At 38.6% G+C, this 21,317-nt stretch overlaps 1 protein-coding gene across 2 annotated transcripts in view; it reads left to right on the forward strand.

Moving 5' to 3' along the window:
- The window catches only part of MAPK14 (mitogen-activated protein kinase 14), a 69,646-nt gene that overhangs the window by 3,854 nt on the left and 44,475 nt on the right, over nt 1-21,317 (forward strand). For both annotated transcript variants that reach the window (XM_004424214.3, XM_004424215.3), the window contains exon 2: nt 19,164-19,293. In XM_004424214.3, coding sequence (XP_004424271.1) covers nt 19,164-19,293 — 130 coding nt within the window. The remainder of the gene's footprint in view (nt 1-19,163; nt 19,294-21,317) is intronic.

Consider the following 21,317-nt stretch of genomic DNA (forward strand, 5'->3'; position numbering starts at 1 on the left):
TTTGCTTTTCTTTGTAACCAAAAGCAAGGTGATAGGCTGTGTGTTACCAGTGCCAACCAATAAATATTTAAACATAATGGCAAATATTTGTATTATTGATATATAAAAACTTTTAAGAAAGAGTTCAGTCAAGTTGGCTATAAAGTTGTATTTTATTTATCAAATCCCAGTTTTCCACTGATACTTTTCCACTGGCTCCCATTTTAAATTAGGGCTATCCTGGACCTCTGGCTTTTCAGTTCTGCCAGTTTACTTTCCTGATGCTGAGAAGTACTCTGCTTTTGATTTTCCTCTAACTCAGCCTCAGATGATCTGTGTGTTGACTTTGCCTTTCATGGGCAACAGTGCAGATGGTGCTGAGCCCCTGGGGCTTAGGAAGCTCAAAGGTGGAAGAATTCACTGGGCTAGATCACTCTCACTTGAGTATTAACTCACATTTTTATGGGATTTTACACTTTATAAAGTATTTTCATTCAAAGCCTTATCATTCAGCCTTCACTAGTTCTATGAAGCCTGGTATTACTAACCCAGTTATATAGATGAGGAACTTGACTCATTCATTAAAGGAAGGGCACACTTGTCAGTTCTACTTTGGATTTGGTTCTGGGATTACAACACTTTAGAAGCCTCCTTTCCTGTACGTGCCAGCTGCTGAGGTTGTGTGGTGGCATCTTCTCTTGTGCATTTTGCCTCCTCCATCCCTCCTTCTCTGAAGAAAGAGATTGCTGGGTCACTTGCAATAAGCTGTGACTGTATGAAACCAATCCCACCAGTGTCATTTCCCAGCTAATCTGAGGGGTAAGGACTTAACTCATTAAAGTCACATCTCTTCCTCAGAACTGATAAACCAAAAATGAACTCATTGCCAAGATTAAATTTTTTCCCCAGAGAATTATTAGGCAATGCAAATAGTTATTTCTTGAATTTATGAATCCTGTTGATTTGAAATTTTTCAGTGTGCATTTTGTAAAATCGAAACCATCTGTACATGTTTGTGTTATATGAGTATAGGTTATAAATAGAAATAACTGCCTCTTTAGGCCTTTGAAAATACATTGGCTTTTTGCTCTTTACTGTGAAGTTTGGTATTGATTTGTTCCTCTCCAAGAGGTATAATTACTGTAGTGCTCAAAAAAACCTCATTATAAAGTGGGTTCCGCTGACTTGGAACCTAGGGATTTGGTCTCATGGTTGCCATGTACTTGCAAGTCATGCACATGTTTCTTCAGGACAAAAAAAAAATATCTCTTTAAATTGGAAATGTTTTTTGTAAATGAAGCTTTCAGTATTAGAAGTAGTTTGTCTTGGCATAGTACTTCCATAAAATAAGTACATATGTGTTGAGGATATATAAAATTAAGCAATTTTCCAGCATTTCAGCTTTTTAAAAATTCATTCTAGGCAAGAAGAAGATGGTGGTCTGTCAATTCTGCACTTTTGACAAATAGGTCCCAGGTTCTGACAGGCTTGGCTCCCAGGCTGAATGTGGGGGAAAAAGAGGTACACGAGAGAGGAGTCTAGGATGACCCCTAAACTTTGGCCTTGGACAAGTGGATAGATTTAATGCCATTGTCTGAACTTTGGAGTATTATAGGGTACAGGGTTGTGGAGGCAAAGGGAGAGAAAGATGGGTTCATGCTAATCTGCTTGAGGACAGAAGTCTGTGTGTTATACTGATACTTTGAGGACCTACTGTGTATGGGTCGTTCTTTAGGTGCCGGAGGTAGAATATGAACAAAACAGACAAAAATTTCTGCCCATAAGAAACTATATTCTGGGGTGGGGTGGGGGGCATGGAAGTAGAAGTGGATAATAAACAAAAAGTAAAATTTATAGTATGTCAGACAATAAGTGCTATGGGGAAAATGAAGCAAGGAAAGGAGAGGGGGTACTGGGATGACTGTTGCACTTTTAAGAGGGTAGACAGAGTAGGTTTCAGTGATCAAGTGACAATCGAGCAAAGACCTGAAGGAAGTGACGTAGAACACTGGTTGGAAATGGGTGGAGAGGGAAGAACATTCCAGGCCTTGAGATCAGCAAGTGCAAAGGCCTTGAGGCAAAGGCCTGGTTCTCCAGCGATAGCTAGGAGACCAGTATGGCTGGAGCTGAATGAACCAGGGGCCAAATAGTAGTAGGAGAAGAGCGTGGAGGAGCTACAGATGTGCGGGGGTCATGAAGGGTCTTACTTGCCTTTGTAAGAACTGTGCCTTTTCCTCCCATTGAGAGGGGAAGCCATGAGAGTTATGACCAGAGGAGAGACATGATCTAACTTATGTTTTAACACATCCCTCTGCTCTGGGGTCCCTACTTTTTCATTTCTGTTCCATGTCCATTAGAGGTGCTAATTGTGGTTTAGGGTAGAATTGAGGAGTCAGATGAATTGGTGCACAGCCACGACCCATGCTCACAGTCTCATTCCAGAAGGCTCAGAGTACCAGAGCCGGTACTTGTGGTGGGCCCTAGAAATTCAGGGTGCTCCGGGCCAGCTCTTTAAATAACATGGGCTTACTTGACTTTTTCAGGTTTCTGTTGCCAAAAGGAAGGGAGCAAAGAGATTAGCTCTAGACTTCTGCTGACAAAAGAAGATTAGCCTGCTGGCAGATTGAATGTGTTCTAACTTCTTTGGGCTTCTAGGTTTTTTCTTACTATTGGGTCATATTTTAAAAGTCATTTTTGCCTTCCTTCAACATTTAAGATCTCATTTATTTTCTGTTTTATTTGGCCCTGAATCTGCTTTACATTTGTCTGCCTTTCCCCCATTGCAATAATTTTAGTAGAGGTCTGATTATTGTTACCTGTTACTAATGTTTTGGCTGTGAGGCTCCAAGGACTTCTCTGTTAACTTTAATAAATCATAGATTGAAAGATTCTACATGTATATGACCCTATAAAAACCCATAGGATTTATCATCTTCCCTGCCTTGACAGCAACAAGCTTCTCTCCTCTTTCATGAAAGCTATCCCCCTTTTACTGCTCTATCATCTAGTTGCAGAAAATAAGTGTTCCTAAACACAGATTCCCATGGCAACATAACAAAAAGGTAATAGAACAAATGTTTATTTTGTCTAGACCTGCTGTCTGAGTAACTTTAGACCCTGAACATGTTGGCTCCTGTTACTTTGAATGATGTTATTACAGATTTCCTTGTTTTCCTCAAAACCTCCTCCTCCTAAGCCTTGGTGGTATTGTCACTGTGCCTGTGACATGAAGGAAGGTATGTGAGTACGTGTGTCTTACTGTTAGTCTGCCCACAAGTATGGGTTGCTTTCTTTTCCAAGCTCATGGTTCAAAGTATAGGCATCACGCAACACACGACCATGCAAAAAACAAAAACGAAGCCTGCCAATTGTCCCCTTTGTTATCTTAAATTCATTAATTCAGTGTTGCTAGTGCTATTCACTGTACTAGGTGTCATGTTTATAAAGATTAAAAAAATGAAAAAGCAGGAAGTGTCCCTGCTTTTGAAAGTAACAGTCTAGAAGGGACATGTTTATGTTGTTCCTCAGAAATTGCTTTGGAAGTCCTCTGTAGCATTTCTTTTCTGCATTCTTTCAGCTTAAGTTGCCATCTCAAATCTACGTTTATATTTCTAATGCTTCCCTTGAAATGTTTTAGATTCTTCTGCGTCTGTCTTGAATCTAGTGATGTACTGATCACTTTTTACATCTAGGGCAACTTTATTCAAGGATATGTGTTGGAAATCTGTGTCAGAGAAACCTTTCCATCTGATGATTCATATCTAGAAAGTGATGATATCAGCATGTGCCCACAAGAAGTCAGAACTTCTTTTGATCTGCCAGGGGCGCCAGGAGGCTGTGCTTTAGGGGAAGAAAGGGACATTGAGGGTAAGGGTCATCTAGATCCTGAACCCAGCCCTATACTTCCACTTGGAGTAGTCTCTCTGCTGTGACAGTATTCTCACCTACAAATTTTGTGCCCTTAATCATGCCCTTAAGTCTGTTTTGTGACACTCAGCTTGAGGTGTCTGGTTTATGCAAGTGTACACTGTACTCTTCTTTCTTGTATTTCCTCATCCCCATAGTAGATATAACTTTATGCCCAGATATAATTGCTTTATTCTTATTATCCTCAATAGCTGATTCTTTTTTCCCCTTCTGTCAAATCCTTCATCTAGGGCTTTAGCTAGCTTGAACCTTCTTGAACTTAGACTTGTACATAATAGTTTCTATTTATGTTTTCTTCTCCAGGCTGCCAAATGCTGGTGAAAATTTTAGTTATCTTCCTTATTTGGTATAATAAAATATGACTCCCTAATGACCTTATATTAAATTGAAGAGAAATATTGATGTTGGTATCATATATTGATATACTTCTAATAATTTCCTCATTTGACGTTACAAGTTTGGCTTCGTTCATTTTCTGATTCCTAGTTTAGAGTCCTAAGTGCCTGATGCTTTGGATGATCTGCTTTGAAATTAGCAGTCTCAATAAATTAAATGATATTGGTGCTAAAGGAAGCAAAAGGGGGAAAATAGCAAATTAAGAGAACAAACAGTAAGTGTTATGAGCATCTGTCAAGCTGTGTTTACATTCCCAAATGTAGTATAACCTAGGGTTACTCATCCTATTGATATTTTGGATGGGATAATTTTTTTTGTTGTGGGGGGCTGTCTTGTGCATTGTAGGATATTTAGCAGCATCCCTGTACCCTACCCACTAGATACCAGTAGCAACCCCCAGTTGTGACAACCAAAAATGTCTCTAGACATTGCACATGTCTCTGGGGGCAAAATCACTGTTGGTTGAGAACTACTTATATAACCCTATGTATTTGATTAATTGGCCCTGAGTAAAAACTAGATAGGGTAACTTGAACTTTCCACCTGCGAAAAGATAGAAACACTAGTACTTTCTTTGCATATTCCTTTTGAATTCATTATCTGATACACAGTCTCAACGGTAGCCTTGTTCATATACTGTACGTCTAAATTTGTACTTCCAAACCTAATCTCAAGAATGTCTAACCCTGTGGATTTCAAGTCTATAGAAATGTAATGTTTCATGCTTTCCCTTCATTATTTTTCTATATATTTCTTGAAGATGATCTCAGACATGTAGCACTAACCACCCTAGGAATAGATTCATGTTATAAACTTGTGTGGTTCAGCCTTAGATATGTGGAGTTAATATTTGAAGGAAGCTAATATTCATCATTAGCACTGATGAATGACAGTGGTCATGAAAATTATAATCAGAGAATGAGCCAATTACCTGAAGATTTCTATAACTCTAGGTATTAAGGCAACATAATTTTGAAGTTTGAAATGTGTGTGTATATTCATGTTTATATTTTAGATTTACTGTGGTGAAGGACATCTGTTGGTCATTCATCAGAGAGTGTTAAATGCCCACCAGTATATAAAAGAAATAGACATAAAATATTAGTGAACTATAGGTATAAAAAGATATTGATGTGTATAGAGATGTGGGGGCATTATGGATGATAGTAGTTAGAATGGTTTCATGGAAGAAGAAGGATTTGAAGATTATTTTGACGGATGGGGGTAGTATTTGGAGAGGATGAAAGGGAACATTTTTAGGTAACAGGAGCAAACACAACTAAGAGAATTAGATACGAGATGGACTGCCCTGACAGGAGAAATATCTTAAGTAGGGTGAACCCAATTGTGGTTCTTATTTTGGTTGTGCTTCAGAGTCACTTGTGGAACTTTTGAACATAAGGTGCTTGGGTCCTACCCCCGGAAATTAAGAATTAGGTCTGGAGTAGGGCTAAGGCAATGGCATTTTTCTAGGCAATAGAGAGCTGTTATAGTTTCATTGAGTTGTAAAGTTGCTAGGAAAAATGTTTTAAAATTGGTCTGAGTGAAGTGTACAGAATGAATTGGAGGAAGCAAATGTGTTGCTTTGTAAAAGTCTTTAGTAATTTGTTTATGTGCATGTCTGTTCCTTCTGACTCCCCAGCTACATTTCTCAGTTCCTTGAGGAAAGCAACGATCTGCTTTCATATGTATTTATTAACCTTGTATTATGTTCTAGGCACTGGGCTAGATCCTGAAGATAAACAGGTAAATAAACTATAACTTCCTCTCTCCATCATAGTCTAAATTGGAAAACAAACATATAAAGGAATAATTTTTTTCAGTTCATTGTCTAAAGTATTAGCTACATTATGTTGCTGATTGTAGTAGTTTTTAGTTCCTATCTACTAATTGCTGAATAAATGTGCATTTTAACTTGTAGAGACTATGTTTTAGTTATTCAAGGCATGAAAATAAATGATCAAGGATTGGGGCCTTAATTATATTTTAATAATCTGCCCTATTTTACTGTTATTTCAGAGAGATAACCTCAAATTTGAGAATAAGAGATCTAAAAATATATCTTGAGAATTTACTATGTGCTAAACCCGATGTCGGAAGCTGATCCTAAAACTATTTTATAATAGCACGTTCATTTCAACTTGGAACATTTAAAACTTACCTGCCTTTTATAGTTCATAAAGTACTTTCACGTAATTATCTTATTTGAGCCTCAAAACAGCGTTGTGAGAAAACAGGGCTGGTGACACCCCCATTTTATTAGTTTGGAAACAGGCTCATAGAAGCTTTGGCCAAGATCACCTGCTAGGAATTGCCAGAACCAAAACTAGAACTCAAATCTTTTGACAACTTTTTTACTTTTCTCTATATCAGACTGCGTATGTTTATACTTAATAGAATTTTTCGAGATCAGGTCATCAGAATACTGCTAACAGAGACCATTCACTAGGATGCAAAAGTAGCTCTGTTAAATGGAATTTCAGTGATTTTTCTAGAGCAGTAAAAAGGCTCTTCTCTAGTATTCCCAAAAGGAAGTGAGATATCTTGAAAATTCCAGTATTTTGAAAAAGAAAAAATCAAGTTGCCAAGTGTAATGATTTAAAAATAAGGCCATAAATTATTTGATACTCCTCCCTTAAAGGGGTGGAGGTTAACTCTCCTCTCCTTGAGTGAAGGCTGTACTTAGTGACTCACTTCTTTAATGTATGGAATGTGACAGAAATGACGGAATAATGTGACTTCTGAGGGTAGATCATAAAATACATTGTGGCACCTGTCTTGCTCTTTCTCTGAGATTGGTTGCTCTAGTGCAGTTTCTCAACCTCGGTACTATTGATATTTGGGGCCAGATAATTCTTTGTTGTGAAGTATGTTTAGCAGCATCCCTGGCCTCTACCCACTAGGTGCCAGTAGCAGCCCTCCACACACCCCAGTTGTGACAGCCAAAAAATGTCTCAGACTTTGTCAGATGTCCCCAGGGAGGTAAAATTGCCCTCTGTTGAGAACTGCTGCTTCAGGGGAAGTCAGCTCCTATGTTGAAAAGATACTGAAGCAGCCCTTTGGAGAGGCCCACATTGTGAAGAGCTGAGGCTTGCCAACGCCGTGTGAATGAGCCATCTTGAAAGTGGATCCTCCAGCCTTAGTCAAGCCTTCAGATGACTGTAGCTGTGGCCAACATTTTGACTGCAGCCTCATGAGAGACTGTGAGCCAGAACCACTCAGCTAAGCTGCTCCTGAATTCCTGACTCACAAGAACTGTGAGATAATAAATCTTCTTTAAGCCATCAAATTTGGGGGTAATTTATTATCTAGCAACAGATAACTAATACACTAAGTGTTACTGTAAAAAGTATATGTATGTCATATAAGATGGAGAGTCACAGACTGAGCAAAAACCAAAAGTTGTAAAGACACTTTAATGCCTATTATTTACATCTATAGTCATCTTCATAACATATATTTGCAGGGTGCTTTTCTGGATGTGAAGCCTGTAAACACGATTACTGTAAAAGCCTTTTAATTGTAGCAGCGAGGCAAAGTTTGATGGTAATACTAAATAGTTACAGTGTAATATATGATTAGTTTTATTTAATATTTCAAACATGAAAGGAGTTAAAAAGTATTTCATTGTAACTTCAAAACTATTTGTTATTGAAATTTTCCAGCACACAAAAGTAGAGAAGATGTACTCATGGTGACAACATTCTAATGAGGCTTTGGAAAATAATCCCTTTAAAATAAATAAAGTAATCCACTTGTAATATTTTTGCAATCATTATGGGATAACCATTGCTCTTGATGCAGATATATCATTTCACATTTGCAATCAAGTGGTGTCACAGGTGACACCACTGTAGCTTTTCAAGATTTAATGAAGAAATATCTTATAAAATCATTTTATTTTCAAATGGAGCTTACAGCAAATGAAGATTAATTGCATTTCACATTTTAATCACAAATGGTTTTGGATTTTTAGATTATGTGTCAAGTGAATTTCTACATTGTTTGAACGTTAGTTTTCAATAGCCTCGTGAAAATTGAAGCAGTTGTGAAAAACATTTTTGTTCCAGTAGCTTAGAAGCTTTTGTAGCAGGAATTGGACCAGATCAGGAATGGCAAGTATCTAGCATATGTGTTGCCATTCCCTGAGTCCCAGCCCCATAGGTAATGTCCCTAATACATGGTATTAAAAGTAAATTTTGCTATCTGAATGAGATTTTCATGAAAATTCGGGATTCACATAAATGTTCTTGATCTATAAGTTCTGCAAGGCAAGATAAGTGATCAATTAAGAGATTCTTTTTTCCATTCTGGGCTACTTATCTATTTATAAGGTTTTTCATATGTCATTTATGTTTTACACCTCTATGAGAGGAATTTTTAGAAACTGAAAAGCTACGGATTGGTTGTATTGCACATACTTGTAACAATTGCATTAACAGTGTCTGATGTTCCTCCCATCAATATGGGGTGGCCCCCAAATGTTATGAGTTTTTAAAGTCAATTTTAAGTCCCTTGCTACTCTGAAGAATGTTTTTTCATGTTCTTTAATCAAAACTTGAGTTCTAGGGCCGGCCCGGTGGCGCAGGCGGTTAGGTGCGTGTGCTCTGCTGTGGCGGCCCAGGGTTCGCCGGTTCGGATCCTGGGCGGGCACCGACGCACCGCTTGTCAAGCCATGCTGTAGCGGCGTCCCATATAAAGTGGAGGAAGATGGGCATGGATGTTAGCCCAGGGCCAGTCTTCTTCAGCTAAAAAAAGAAGAGGATTGGCAGATGTTAGCACAGGGCTGATCTCCTCACAAAAAAGAAAAAAAAAAAACTTCTAGTTTTTGCATAAAGTTGCCTTTATATTCATGCTGTTATTTCCAAAATGGAGGGGCGGAACATAAGCATCAGAACTACATGATACTGGCACACTTGTCTGAATTTAGAAGGAAGGAAAAGTAGATTTCTGTAGTAAAGGGAGATATGTGCTGAAAAATATTTCCAGTAGGTATTTATTGAACTTTGTATCAAATGTGTTGGGTAAAGAGAAAGTTCCAAGTTCCAAGTTAGTAGTCTGAATTACTTAGTTATTTGGAAGGCGCATTTTGAAGGCTATTGTCAATTAACCTGAATTAAATTGGAAAAAAGGCCTCAAGTTGTATGATCTGGAGAAGTCATGTTTTTGCAGATTGTTTCTTTCCACTTAGATATTTTAATGCATTTGATATATTAATGAGAATTTGTTAATTCAATGTAACTACAGATTTTAATATATTTAAATATTTCTAATGATTTCCGAAAATAAATAAAATTGTGTTTGTCTGCTTATCCATTATTGAGGCTTCATTTTTCCTTATTCACATCATTCAGGGATGAGAGAAGTCATCTTGAAAGAAGTGACCATTGAGGGGCCGGCCCAGTGGCGCAAGTGGTTAAGTGTGCGCACGCTCCGCTGCAGTGGCCCGGGGTTTGGCGGTTCGGATCCCGGCGCGCACCGACGCACCGCTTGTTAAGCCATGCTGTGGCGGGTCCCATATAAAGTAGAGGAAGATAGGCACGGATGTTAGCCCACGGCTAGTCTTCCTTAGCAAAAAAAATAAAAATAAAAAATAAAAGAGGAGGATTGGCATCGGATGTTAGCTCAGGGCTGGTCTTCCTCACACACACACAAAAAAAGTGACCATTGAAAGAAATTATAAAATCGCTTGTGATCCCCACAAATTACTCAGAGACTTGCCAGGTGATTGCTCATTCTTCATTCTGTTGGGGAAAACCCAAATTGTTTTTTGAGGAAAATCCTGGTGCAGTCATTTGTACTTTCATGCTCTGTGGGCGTGGGCACTTGTCCTGGTTAGGCAGCACCTCACCTTCCTTAAGAGGTTGTCTCTTCCTCTACCTGCCAACTCAGCTGACTGTTAAAGCATAATGATTTGCCTTTACCTTGCAACATAGGAAATTGTCAAGCCAGGTGCCAGTCACAGAGTGTAAATGCAAAGTCTCTGTGTCTCTATGCCTATCAAAAGCTCAATTGATGGAAGTCATCTTTGGAGGATTGTCTGAGGAATATGGAGCTTATTATCTATTTTTCTAAACACACTTAAGATTTCCTCTTGGATTAAGTCTGTCAGACAGCAACATGCTGTGCTGTTTTGTACTCTCCTCCTCCTCTTTGCTAATAATGAACTGTATTTTGGCTTTATGAAACAGTCTCCACTTATGGATGCTCTAAGAAAAGAACTATCTGAAACCTACTATTATACTTTTATAAGGATGTTGATTAGGACATTTTTACCACGTTTTACAGTGTCTCCTTCATAAACATACACGGGAGGAACTCTTCTTTGGTTTTATTACAGGAATAATTATGCCTTTCTTCAGTTCTCCTGAGTACCTGGTTTGTTTTTATTATATGGTTCCTATGACTCATGTCTTAACTGGTTGTGTTTTCTTTGTGTTGGCTTTAGTGGGCTCATAGCCAAATTTGAGGCCCACCTCTAATGGGTGTTTAGAAAGGACCTCATGATATATGTTTGTATGCTAACCTCACCTATACAGAATTTATCTTATTTATTTTATCTTAATCACTTACTGTTATGTCAAGTTGTGTATATACAGTTCCAGGCTGCTTTAAATCCGTTGTGGAATAAAGCAGGGTATAAGTAAATAAATTTAGAAGTTAAACAAAATTATATCAGATATATTAAGAATCTAGTAAGCCATTTTTTTTGGTGGGAGGTGGGGGGCAAGTATGAATGTGTAACAAAGCATTCAATTTTATTTGATGAATATTATTGTGTCCTAGGCACTGGGTTCACAGTCAGCAGTAGATGAGTGACAGACTAATATTATAATAATTGCTTTTAATGAATTTTATAGTTCTTTAATTTTTTTTTTTTTTTACTATATCAATGATTTTATAAAATGTGAATTTTATAACTTTGGAAGACTTCATGTGAATTTCAACTGGGGGGGTAACTTATTAAGCAATGTGTCCCGAATTTTAGTTTGGAGAACCTGATCATCATAAAGATAATTCCATTTTATGATGTTGTTCATGAAAACAAGGTTTTATTTGTAGCTATAGTTTAAAAATGTGATTAAGAGGAATCTTCCCAACTGGTAATACTGGTAAATGAATCATTATAATAAAGGCAAAGCTAATGGCTAGTCTTAGGGTTGTCCTTATCCCTGGCAGCTTGGCATCTGGAAAAAGAGGGAGCATTGAAATTAGACAGATCTGGGTTTGAATCCCACTGCATACAAGTTATATCACCCTGGGTGAGTTGTTAATGTTTGTTAATGTTTCTGATTCTTTTTTTTTCTTTCTTTCTTTCTTTCTTTCTTTTTTTTTTTTTTGTGAGGAAGATTGGCCCTGAGCTAACATCTGTGCCCATCTTCCTCTAGTTTATATGGGATGCTGCCACAGCATGGCTTAACATGTGGTGTGTCGGTCCGTGTCTGGGATCTGAACCTGTGAACCCCGAACCTGTGAACTTAACCACTACGCCACCGGGCCGGCCCCACTGACCATTAGTTTCTTATTTTGGAAAGTAAATGTAGCTATCTCACAAGGTTATTATAAGGATTAAATTAAATATTTCCCCAATAATATGTGGTATAATCAAGTATTCAATAAATTTGAATTTCTTCTCCTCTGAGTGTTTAATTGGTTTTATCAGGTGATTTTTCTTTTTTTAATTGTTAGGAATTTCTGCTGTTGGTCATTACAATGTTCAATTTAGGATGAAATGTGTGATTTCCCCTCTCTCTACTGCTTTGATTAGTGATAGAAACAGGAGACTAAGTCAGAGCAGTTAAATGCTCACAGAGGTGGAGGCAGGGATGGGTTGTGTATTTCTTGCTCCAGCAGCTTTTGCTGTAGGGATTACTGACTAATAAGCAGAGAACAGTTTCTCTGAACAATTCCTGCTTGTTCTCTTTTCTAAGTAAAATATGCTTTAAAAAGTGGGAGTGTATGTCTTCTGAAGTAAAAATTATTGGTCTGTTCCAAGGAAATCGTGCAATTATGGAAGAAGCAGTGTGAATTAAGATGCCCATTGTAGTGTTTATATTATTTGTGTGTGTGAATGAGGAGAAGGGCTATAATGCCCATCAATAAGAGAATGATTGAGTAGATTGTGGTACAGATATTTAATGAAATTATTATATTATGATTGTTTAGTAAAATGAAAAATGCTTAGGGATGGAGCATACAAATTTATTTATGTACTACGAGTGTAGCCATGTAAGTATCATTTGAAGGAAATATAATTGTTTATAGTAGTTTTATTAAAGTTAGAAAGAGGGCCTCTTTTGTTTGTTTGTTTCAGGTTAACAACAATACAGATGATTTGTACTTCTAACTTTATTAATGACCTTATTAAAAGGTATAAGCTCATTTTTTAAAAAATCAGAGGATAGAAAAATATAAAATGAAAAGCAAAAATGTTAAAAGTATATTAGACATTTCTTTTCTGTGTATGTGTATATATGTGTATGAGTATACATTTGGTTTTCCACTGATAGGATCATCCTTTACTACAGAAACTTGTTCTCTTTCCTATCAGTAATATACATGTACATAGTAGTATGTGGAGATTCTTGTTAATGGCTGCAATATATGGTACATGAGAATGCACCATGGTTTAAACTCTCCCCTATTGGACATTAAGGTAGTTTTTGGTTTTGTTCTTGTAAACAGGCTGCAATGAACATTTATATATTTTGAACCCAACTTATATATTTATATATATATATTTTTAAACTCAATTTTTATATTTTTGAATCCAGCTTTTTTGAAAGTGGTCAACTGTCTGTATATAGTTGTACTATATTATTGGACATTCTTTGCTTTCATGTATGTTTCATCATCCCAGTTAGATGCTAAGTTCTGTGATGTCAGATACTATGTTTGTTGTTTCTTTTGTATCCAACAAAGAATCTCGTGAAGGAATATATCTGTACATACTTAGGAAGTGATATTTTGGTATTTGTGAGATACCACATCATTCACTCCTTTAGTATTTTAGATTCACAGGGAGTAGTAGAACTTCCAGGATTGACAACTTCCCCTTAATAGAGTAATATATGTAAAGTTAAAATTATTTCTTATAAAATGTTTCATTAATATTATCTTAAGTTCAATGCAAGATTACAGGAAAAACTTTTTCCTTATGAAGTGCAATTACTTATAGTAGGAAGCATTTTAGAAAAGAAGCAGAGTCTGTACAATTAGAATATATTTAAAATGGACTGAACTATTAGCAAAGTTGAACTTGCTTTTTCCATAATGGTATAGTGGTTAAGAGTTCACGCTTGAAACACACCACTTGGACTTGAATCCCATTTTCTGTCTATACCCTGGGCACGTTACTTAACCTCTTTGTGCCTTAATTCTGTCATGTGTAAAATGAGAATAATGATAATGTCTTCTCATAAAGTTGTAATAAAGATGTTCATTCATATAAAGATCTAAAAACAGTGCCTAGCAATAATAAACACTCAATAAATGTAAGTTTCTAACATTAATATGTTGGATGCTATAGGATTCTTGTTGGATGCTATTGAATTTATAGAGATGGAGAGCCAAATGATAAAGTTGAGGTTTTTTTCTTTCATATTTCAGGTAACTACGTTATAAAATACTCTTTTATACTTTTTTTAAGCATTTATTGACAATGTACCATGTGCCAGGCATTATGATAAATCCTAGGTAATATAAAAGTGAATAAAACAGAAGACACTTCATGCCCTCAAGATGCTTATGATGAGTGGGAAAGGAAGACATCACTAATGTCTAATATTTGAGCTTTACCATGGGCCAGGCCCTTTGCTAAACCTCCTACAAAGTTATCATATTTAATCCTAACAAACTTCCTACAGATTAGATATGAACATTATCCTCATTTTACATACAAGGCTGAGAGAATTTAATTAAATTCCTCATATATAGCTACTAAGTGGCCGAACTGGAATTAAAATCCAGATAGTATAATACCAAAGCCCCAGCCCTTATTTAACCACTCTGCTGGATGGTAAATAAACATATAGTAATAAGTTATGATTATTGGGGTCTGTAGGGTACTGATTAATCCTAGGCTGCCTTTTGCTGAATAGATACAGGAGCAATAGATATAGGAGTCAAATAGAGATAAAAATATGTACTTTATTACTGGTAAAGCTTGCATGGAGAATGGCTTGGACAGGCAGCTCAAGTGGGCTTCTTATTTCTTCCCTACTGAATTGAACTTGCACACTCAGTCCCAGGCAGGTCAGCTAGAAACCTGATGGCATTCCTTGCTCCAGGAGGCCCCAACAGGCTTACCAGGGGAGGAGAGGAGAAAGTACTCAGCCTGTAGGTGGGCAGGCAAACTCTGAGGTGGAGAGTTGAAGAGAAGGGGTCAGACAGGAGCAGTGGCCATTTTCTCAGTCTCACCAGAGTCAGTGAGGGGTTTAGAGACGAGTGTAGATTTACTTGGTACTTCCAAGAGGGAAGAAGTTACTATTTTATGGATTTGTAGGAACAAGGGGAGTGGGAGAGAAGAGAACCCTCTCCCTTTATGTGGGATAAGGAAGGAAACAATTAGGATGTTGTGACAGAGAATAACTGCTTGGGACCTCTTAGATGCATCTCTGAGAGGCTGTTGAAGGATAAGGGTGCAGCTGTAGGGTAGAGTAGAGGTGGAGGTGGGGGGAGAAGAGCATTTCAGGAACAGCCTGTCTGAAGAGTTTAGGGAACTGAAAGGAACCAGCATGTTCAGAACATCGTGGCAGAGGGGAAGGAAGGAGTAGCACAGGAGCAGGGTGGAGTGGTCATTGGGGTCAGGTCACCAGAGCCTTGCAGGCTATGGTAGGAAACTTGCTTTTTATTTTCTATGCCAAGGAAATTCCTTGAAGGATTTGAAGCAGAGGAGTGGTGTCATCTAATTTGTATTTTTAAAAGATGGTATTGGATGCTTGTGGAGAATATATTAGAAGGGAGCGCAACAGGAGACAGGGAGACCAACATAGGAAGGCGGGCTGGCAATGAGGATGACTTGGACTAGTATGGTAGCAGTGAAATAAGAGAAGTTGAATTAGAGTTGTATTTTGGAAATGGAAACCACAAGACTTGCTGACAGATTTGTGTGGGGGGCAGGAGGTAAGAAAAGGGAGAATGACAAGTATCTGGCTTGAGCAACTGGATGGAAAGTCCGTTTATTGAGATAAAAGAGACAAGGAGAGGAATAGTTCTGGGTATTTTGAACTTCCTAAGTTTAAGGTGTATATGTGTTTTTCATATGGAGATGTCAGGTAGGCAGTCAGGCTCAGAGAAGAGATTTCAGTGAGAGAGATAGATTTGTGAGTTTTCAATACATAGAAGGCATTTAATTTAAAGTCTTACATATAGATGAGATCATCTAGAAGGAGAGTGTGAGAGAGAGAAGAGATGAGGGCCCAGTACTATGCCCTGAAGAGCTCCATCATGCAGAGCTTGAGTTGAGGTACGGCATGCAGTGGAGACAGAGAAGGAGCTGCCGTAGAGGTCATAGAAAACCAGCAGAATGTGCTGATATGGACTCCAGGATGGAGAGTGTTTAGAGAAGGGGAAAGTGGTAATCATATCAATTGCTAATTCAGAAAAGTGGTAACAGAGGTCATTAATGACCCTGAGAAGAGCAGTAAAATGGATTGAGGAAAGAATGTGAGCTGAGGAAATGAGTCAGTTGTGTAGATCTGTGCTTCTCAAACCTTAAGATGTATGTGAATTGCCTGGAGATCTTGTCAAAATGTGGATTCTGCTCTAGGGCCTAAGATTCTGCATTTCTAAAGAGCTCCCAGATAATGCCAATGCTCATGGAGTAGCAGAGGTATTGATTAGTAGTTCTCAAACTTCAGTGTGTGTTAGAATTATGTGGAGAGCTTGATAAAATACAGATTACTGGACCCACTTCAGAGTTTCTGATTCAGTAGGTCTGGGGGGGCATCTGAGAATTTGCATTTCTTATAAGTTCTCAGGTGATACCAGTGCTGCTGGTCTAGGAACCATAGTTTGAGAACCGTTGGAGAATTTTGACTGTGATGGGGAGTTGTCAAGGGAAATTTTTTCTTTGTTGAGGGTGGGAAATAACTAGAACATATTTATGCTGATGAGAATGAGCCCTTAGATAGGGAGAAACTGATAATGTAAGAGAGAAAGGGAACAAGGGAGTGAAGTCCTTGAAAAGATGAGGGAGGCTGGCTCCAAAGCACTTATTGAAGTCTTGGATTTTTATAAGAAATGGCATGTGTCCTTAGTTATAGCGAGAGAGAAAGCAGAGAAAATGGGTCCAGTGCAGATGGGTTTGTAGATTTAGTAGTAGGCAGATGGAGCTCCCGTTTGATGGTTTCTATTTTCTCAGTGAAGGCTAGGGCAACTCCTGAGGGAGGAGGGTGAATTGGAGGTTTGAGGAGAGAGATGGTGTCAAATGATGACGTGGAGTAGGAAAATGAACTTACTAGAAAAAAGAGACTGTACTGAGAGCCTTATTTGAGGTTAAGGTCAGAAATTAAGAATGAAACCAAACTGTATGATGGTATATTCTTTTTCCTTCAACCACAGTTAGTTCTTGAATTCAGACAAGGAGAATTAAATAGTTGAGATCACCCAAAGTTAGACCTTATCCAGGGGAGTACATCAGAGAGAAAGAGGAGAGGTACAAGGGAACATGTAGTCTAGGCCAGGCAAGAAGGGAAATGAAGACAGGAGAGGGCTGAAGGATAGAAACAGGCAATGATGATGAGATCAAGGAATTATTGTAGTCAGGGTACAAGTAAACTAGAAATAAACTAAAAGGCGTAGGGGTTTGTGATGGAAAACAAGTGCTGGCGTTCAAAATTTTGTAGGCAGGGCAGCTCTTGGCTGTGATAGAGGTCCAGGGTGTGACCATGGAGGTGACTGGATGAGGTGGAGTTTCCTGGAGAGGTCAGGAAATGGAGAGGCCAGGATGTTGGACATGCCCTCCACCTGGGTGTTGAAGTTGCCAAGAATGATGACAGAAGTTGGGAGTGGAGAGAGACTTTGAGATAGGAACTAACTTTTCGATGAATGATGGAAAATTCCAGGTCAGTGGATAACAGCAGCAGAGAGGGCAAAATGGTCGTGAGCAGGAGCTTTTGTAAAACAAAGGGAGAGTTATGGTCCGGAAGTGGTACTGGTTGGCAAGGAGGACATCTACCCCACCTGCCAGCCATGAGGTACCTGGGATATGAGGGAGAGAACACACTCTAATGGCAGGGCTATAAGAGAAGTAGTGTCTTCAAGGTACAGCCTAGTTTCAATTAAAGCAAAGAGATGGAGGGAAGGTTCAGAAAAGAGGTTGAAGATTTACAGGAGTTTATCACAAACTTGGAGTTGAAGGGCAAGGACATAGTGTAAGGATTTGGGAGTGAAAGGAGAGAACCTTCTGGAGCAAGTAGAGGAGAGTCACGTGGGAAAGAGTAGTGATAGCAGATGATCCAGAAGTCTTGGACCCCCGTGAGAGAATGAGATAAATGGAGGATGAGGCATGATTGAATTAGCCCAGTCTCTAAAAATAATTAAAATACACTTCAGGTTTTCTGCTGTACATGTCCTACAGGATCTAGCCTCTGGCTGTGTCTCTGACCTCATTCTTGTCTTCTCTCCCTTTGCTCTCTGTGCTCCACCTACGCAGGCCGTCTTCCTCTCTGTCACTCCAGCATGCCATGTTTTTTCTACTTCTGTTTCTTTTTCCCTTTGTTTGCACTCGCTCTTCTGAGAGGGGGCATAGCAAAGTGGTTAACAGCACGAGCTCTGGATCCAGACTCGCCGCTCTGCCACTTTCTAGCTTTGTGACCGTGGGCGAGTTATTTAACCTCTGTGCTTCAGTTTCCTTATTTGTAAACGGGGGAATGATAATAGTACCTACTTCAACGGGGTGTTGGGGATTAAAAAAATTAATGTAAAGGGCTTAGAACAGTTCCTGGTATGCAGTAAAGACTCATTAAATGTGAAGAATATTATTTTTTCTTCTGCTTGAAGCTCTTTTTCCCTATATCTTGACATGGTTGCTACTTTCTCATCATTCAGTTGTCTCAGCTCAAATGTACTTCCTCAGGCATCCTAGCTAAAGTAGCGTAACTCCACTGGCTTTCTGTCACTCTTTGTCCCATTATTCTGTTTTATTTAGTAGTAGCATTCATCACTATTTGAAATTATTTTATTATTCTGCTCTTCCTCTCTCCCCCCATCCCCTGAGGGCGGGGACTTGTTGACTTGTTCCCTACTGTATCTCAACTTCTAAAAAGTGACAGATACTTTGTAGGTGCTCAAGAAATGTTTGTGCCAAATTTTCATTGTCCTGAAAACATGGTGGTTTCTGAGACCTCTACTCTGCTCAGGCAGCATATGGTGGCAAGGTGACAGTGAGGCCTAGGCAGATAAGACAGGCAGAATCCAGCTCTTTGTATATCAATCTATTGGCTCATCTAGATCAGGTGGCTGCCTGTTTTTGTTTTATTTCATTGGATGCAGCCACATCCATTTTTAAATTTACTGTCTGGCTGCTTTCCAAATACAACTGCAGAGTTGAGTAGTTGTGAACGAGACCCCAAGCATCACAAAATCTAAAATATTTGCTGTCTGGCCCTTCATGGAAAAAGTTTGCTGACCCCTGATTTAGATGCATAGAGAAAAAGATGAGAAGGAAACACTAAAATAATATCAGAAGATTACTTTGGATAGTGGAATTATAGGTCATTTTAGTTTTTACCTTTATACTTTTTTTCTATTTTGTTATAGACCCATTTAATTCGGAAATGAAATATGCTTGTAAATACTAATTTTGAAGTATTTAGAGCACATTTAATGATGGTTTTTATGTTTTTTTTTTCCCTTAGTGCTGCTTTTGACACAAAAACTGGGTTACGTGTGGCGGTGAAGAAGCTATCCAGACCATTTCAGTCCATTATTCATGCCAAAAGAACCTACAGAGAACTGCGGTTACTTAAACACATGAAACACGAAAATGTAAGTTATTCATTCAAGGAAGAATAAATTCTGCTCTTGAATAGACTGGAAAAAATTGTGTTTTAATTACTGCAAATGGAAATACATTAGAGTATGTCAAACTTTGGACCGTGCTTCTCGTACTGGGGTGTTAGTGGCCACTGCATTATGTCAGGTAGCTACTCAAAGCTTTGCAGTGAAATTGGTACGTCTTCCTGGAGTTCAAGTTTTACACAAGGATTTTTAGAGGGAAAACATTAAAAATTTTTTTTAAATAAAAAAGGATATATTCTGGGGTTGGCCTGGTGGTGCAAGTGGTTAAGTGTGCACGCTCCACTTCGGGGGCCCGGGGTTTGCGGGTTCAGATCCTGGGCATGCACCAACACACCACTTGTCACACCATGCTGTGGTGGTGTCCCATATAAAGTAGAGGAAGATGGGCATGGATGGTAGCTCAGGACCAATCTTCCTCAGAAAAAAAAAAAAAGGAGGATTGGCATCGGATGTTAGCTCAAGGCTGATCTTGCTCACAAAAAAAAAAAAAAAAAGGGTGTATTCTGAGGTACAACACAAAATTCACAAGGATTTTTTTGTTTGTTTGTTTTGGTGAGGAAGATTGGCCCTGAGCTAACATCTGCCAATCCTCTTTTTTTCGCTGAGGAAGACTGGCCCTGGGCTAACATCCGTGCCCAACTTCCTCTACTTTATATGGGACGCCACCACAGCATGGCTTGCCAAGCGGTGCGTCAGTGCACGCCCAGGATCCGAACCTGCGAACCCCGGGCCGCCGCAGTGGAGCGCGTGCACTTAACCGCTTGTGCCACCAGGCCGGCCCCCACAAGGATTTTTAAGAGAAAATATTACAAAGAAATTTTGTATTCTTTTCCTGGCTTACTTAAGGCTATATTATCAGAATATGGGAGTCCATGACTATTCTGCATTATTATGGGTTATTTCAGTGGAGAAGTTTTGAAGAAGAGTGCCTTAGGCTTACTGAATGTCCTGTCAAAGATGGCTATTATTTTATGTATAATTTAATATTATAATTTTTCTGGGGGCCGGCCCAGTGGCACAAGCAGTTGGGTGCGCGTGCTCTGCTGCGGCGGCCCGGGGTTTGCCAGTTCCCATCCCGGGCGCACACTGACGCACTGCGTGGCAGGCCATGCTGTGGCGACTCGCGTCCCATATAAAGTGGAGGAAGATGGGCACGGATGTTAGCCCGGGGCCAGTCTTCCTCAGCAAGAAAAAAAGAGGAGGATTGGCAGATGTTAGCCCAGGGCTGATCTCCTCACACACACAAAAAAAAATTATAATTTTTCTTTTTAATCATCTTCAAAAGACAGCTTTTCCGGATTCAGGTATTTTAATAAATGTGACAAAGACATTGTTTAAGTTAAATATAACTTTTTCTTTTCTGTCAATTTGGACATTTGAGAACAATGCCATCCTGCAAAGGAGTGCTGAAAAATCCTAATATGGTAAATAAGTGGGTGCAATTGGAATATTAACTGAAAGTGAAAAAACAATTGACTGAGGACACGTATTTTCCTGAATTTCAAAATCAAGTTAAAAAGAATGTATGTGATTGCTGTATGAAAGTAACTGTAAAATTTGTAGCATTGTGGAAAAAATGGCCATAGAGATTTTAGAGTCATTTGATCCTATTGATTTGAAAAAATTCACAATCTGTAAATTTATTACTTGGCTATTCAGACTTTTTCTGTTTTAATAATTGGACTTTTTTCTCCATAGTAAGAAAAAAAATCACAGATAAGTGATACTTTATTAATATACATTTGTTTCGCAAAGTACAGATTTCTTCCAAATTGAGAGCATTGAGATTTAAAATCGAAGTCAGATTATGGATGCTATTGTAGTCACAGCTGCGGCTTCCTATTTATTTTCATGTTTTATTTTAGTTGCGTACTGTTGAGAAAATCCTGTTTCCCGCAGATAACCTCTATTCCTAGGTCTAATTTTATATCGGCATCCATGTGCAAACCTAAGTTTTTAAAAAGCTCAATGCAGAGCTACGGCCTTCCTAA

This window comes from Ceratotherium simum, chromosome 13 (assembly GCF_057802395.1).
Source record: "Ceratotherium simum simum isolate JZ-2026a chromosome 13, ASM5780239v1, whole genome shotgun sequence".
In the NCBI taxonomy this organism is placed as follows: domain Eukaryota; kingdom Metazoa; phylum Chordata; class Mammalia; order Perissodactyla; family Rhinocerotidae; genus Ceratotherium; species Ceratotherium simum.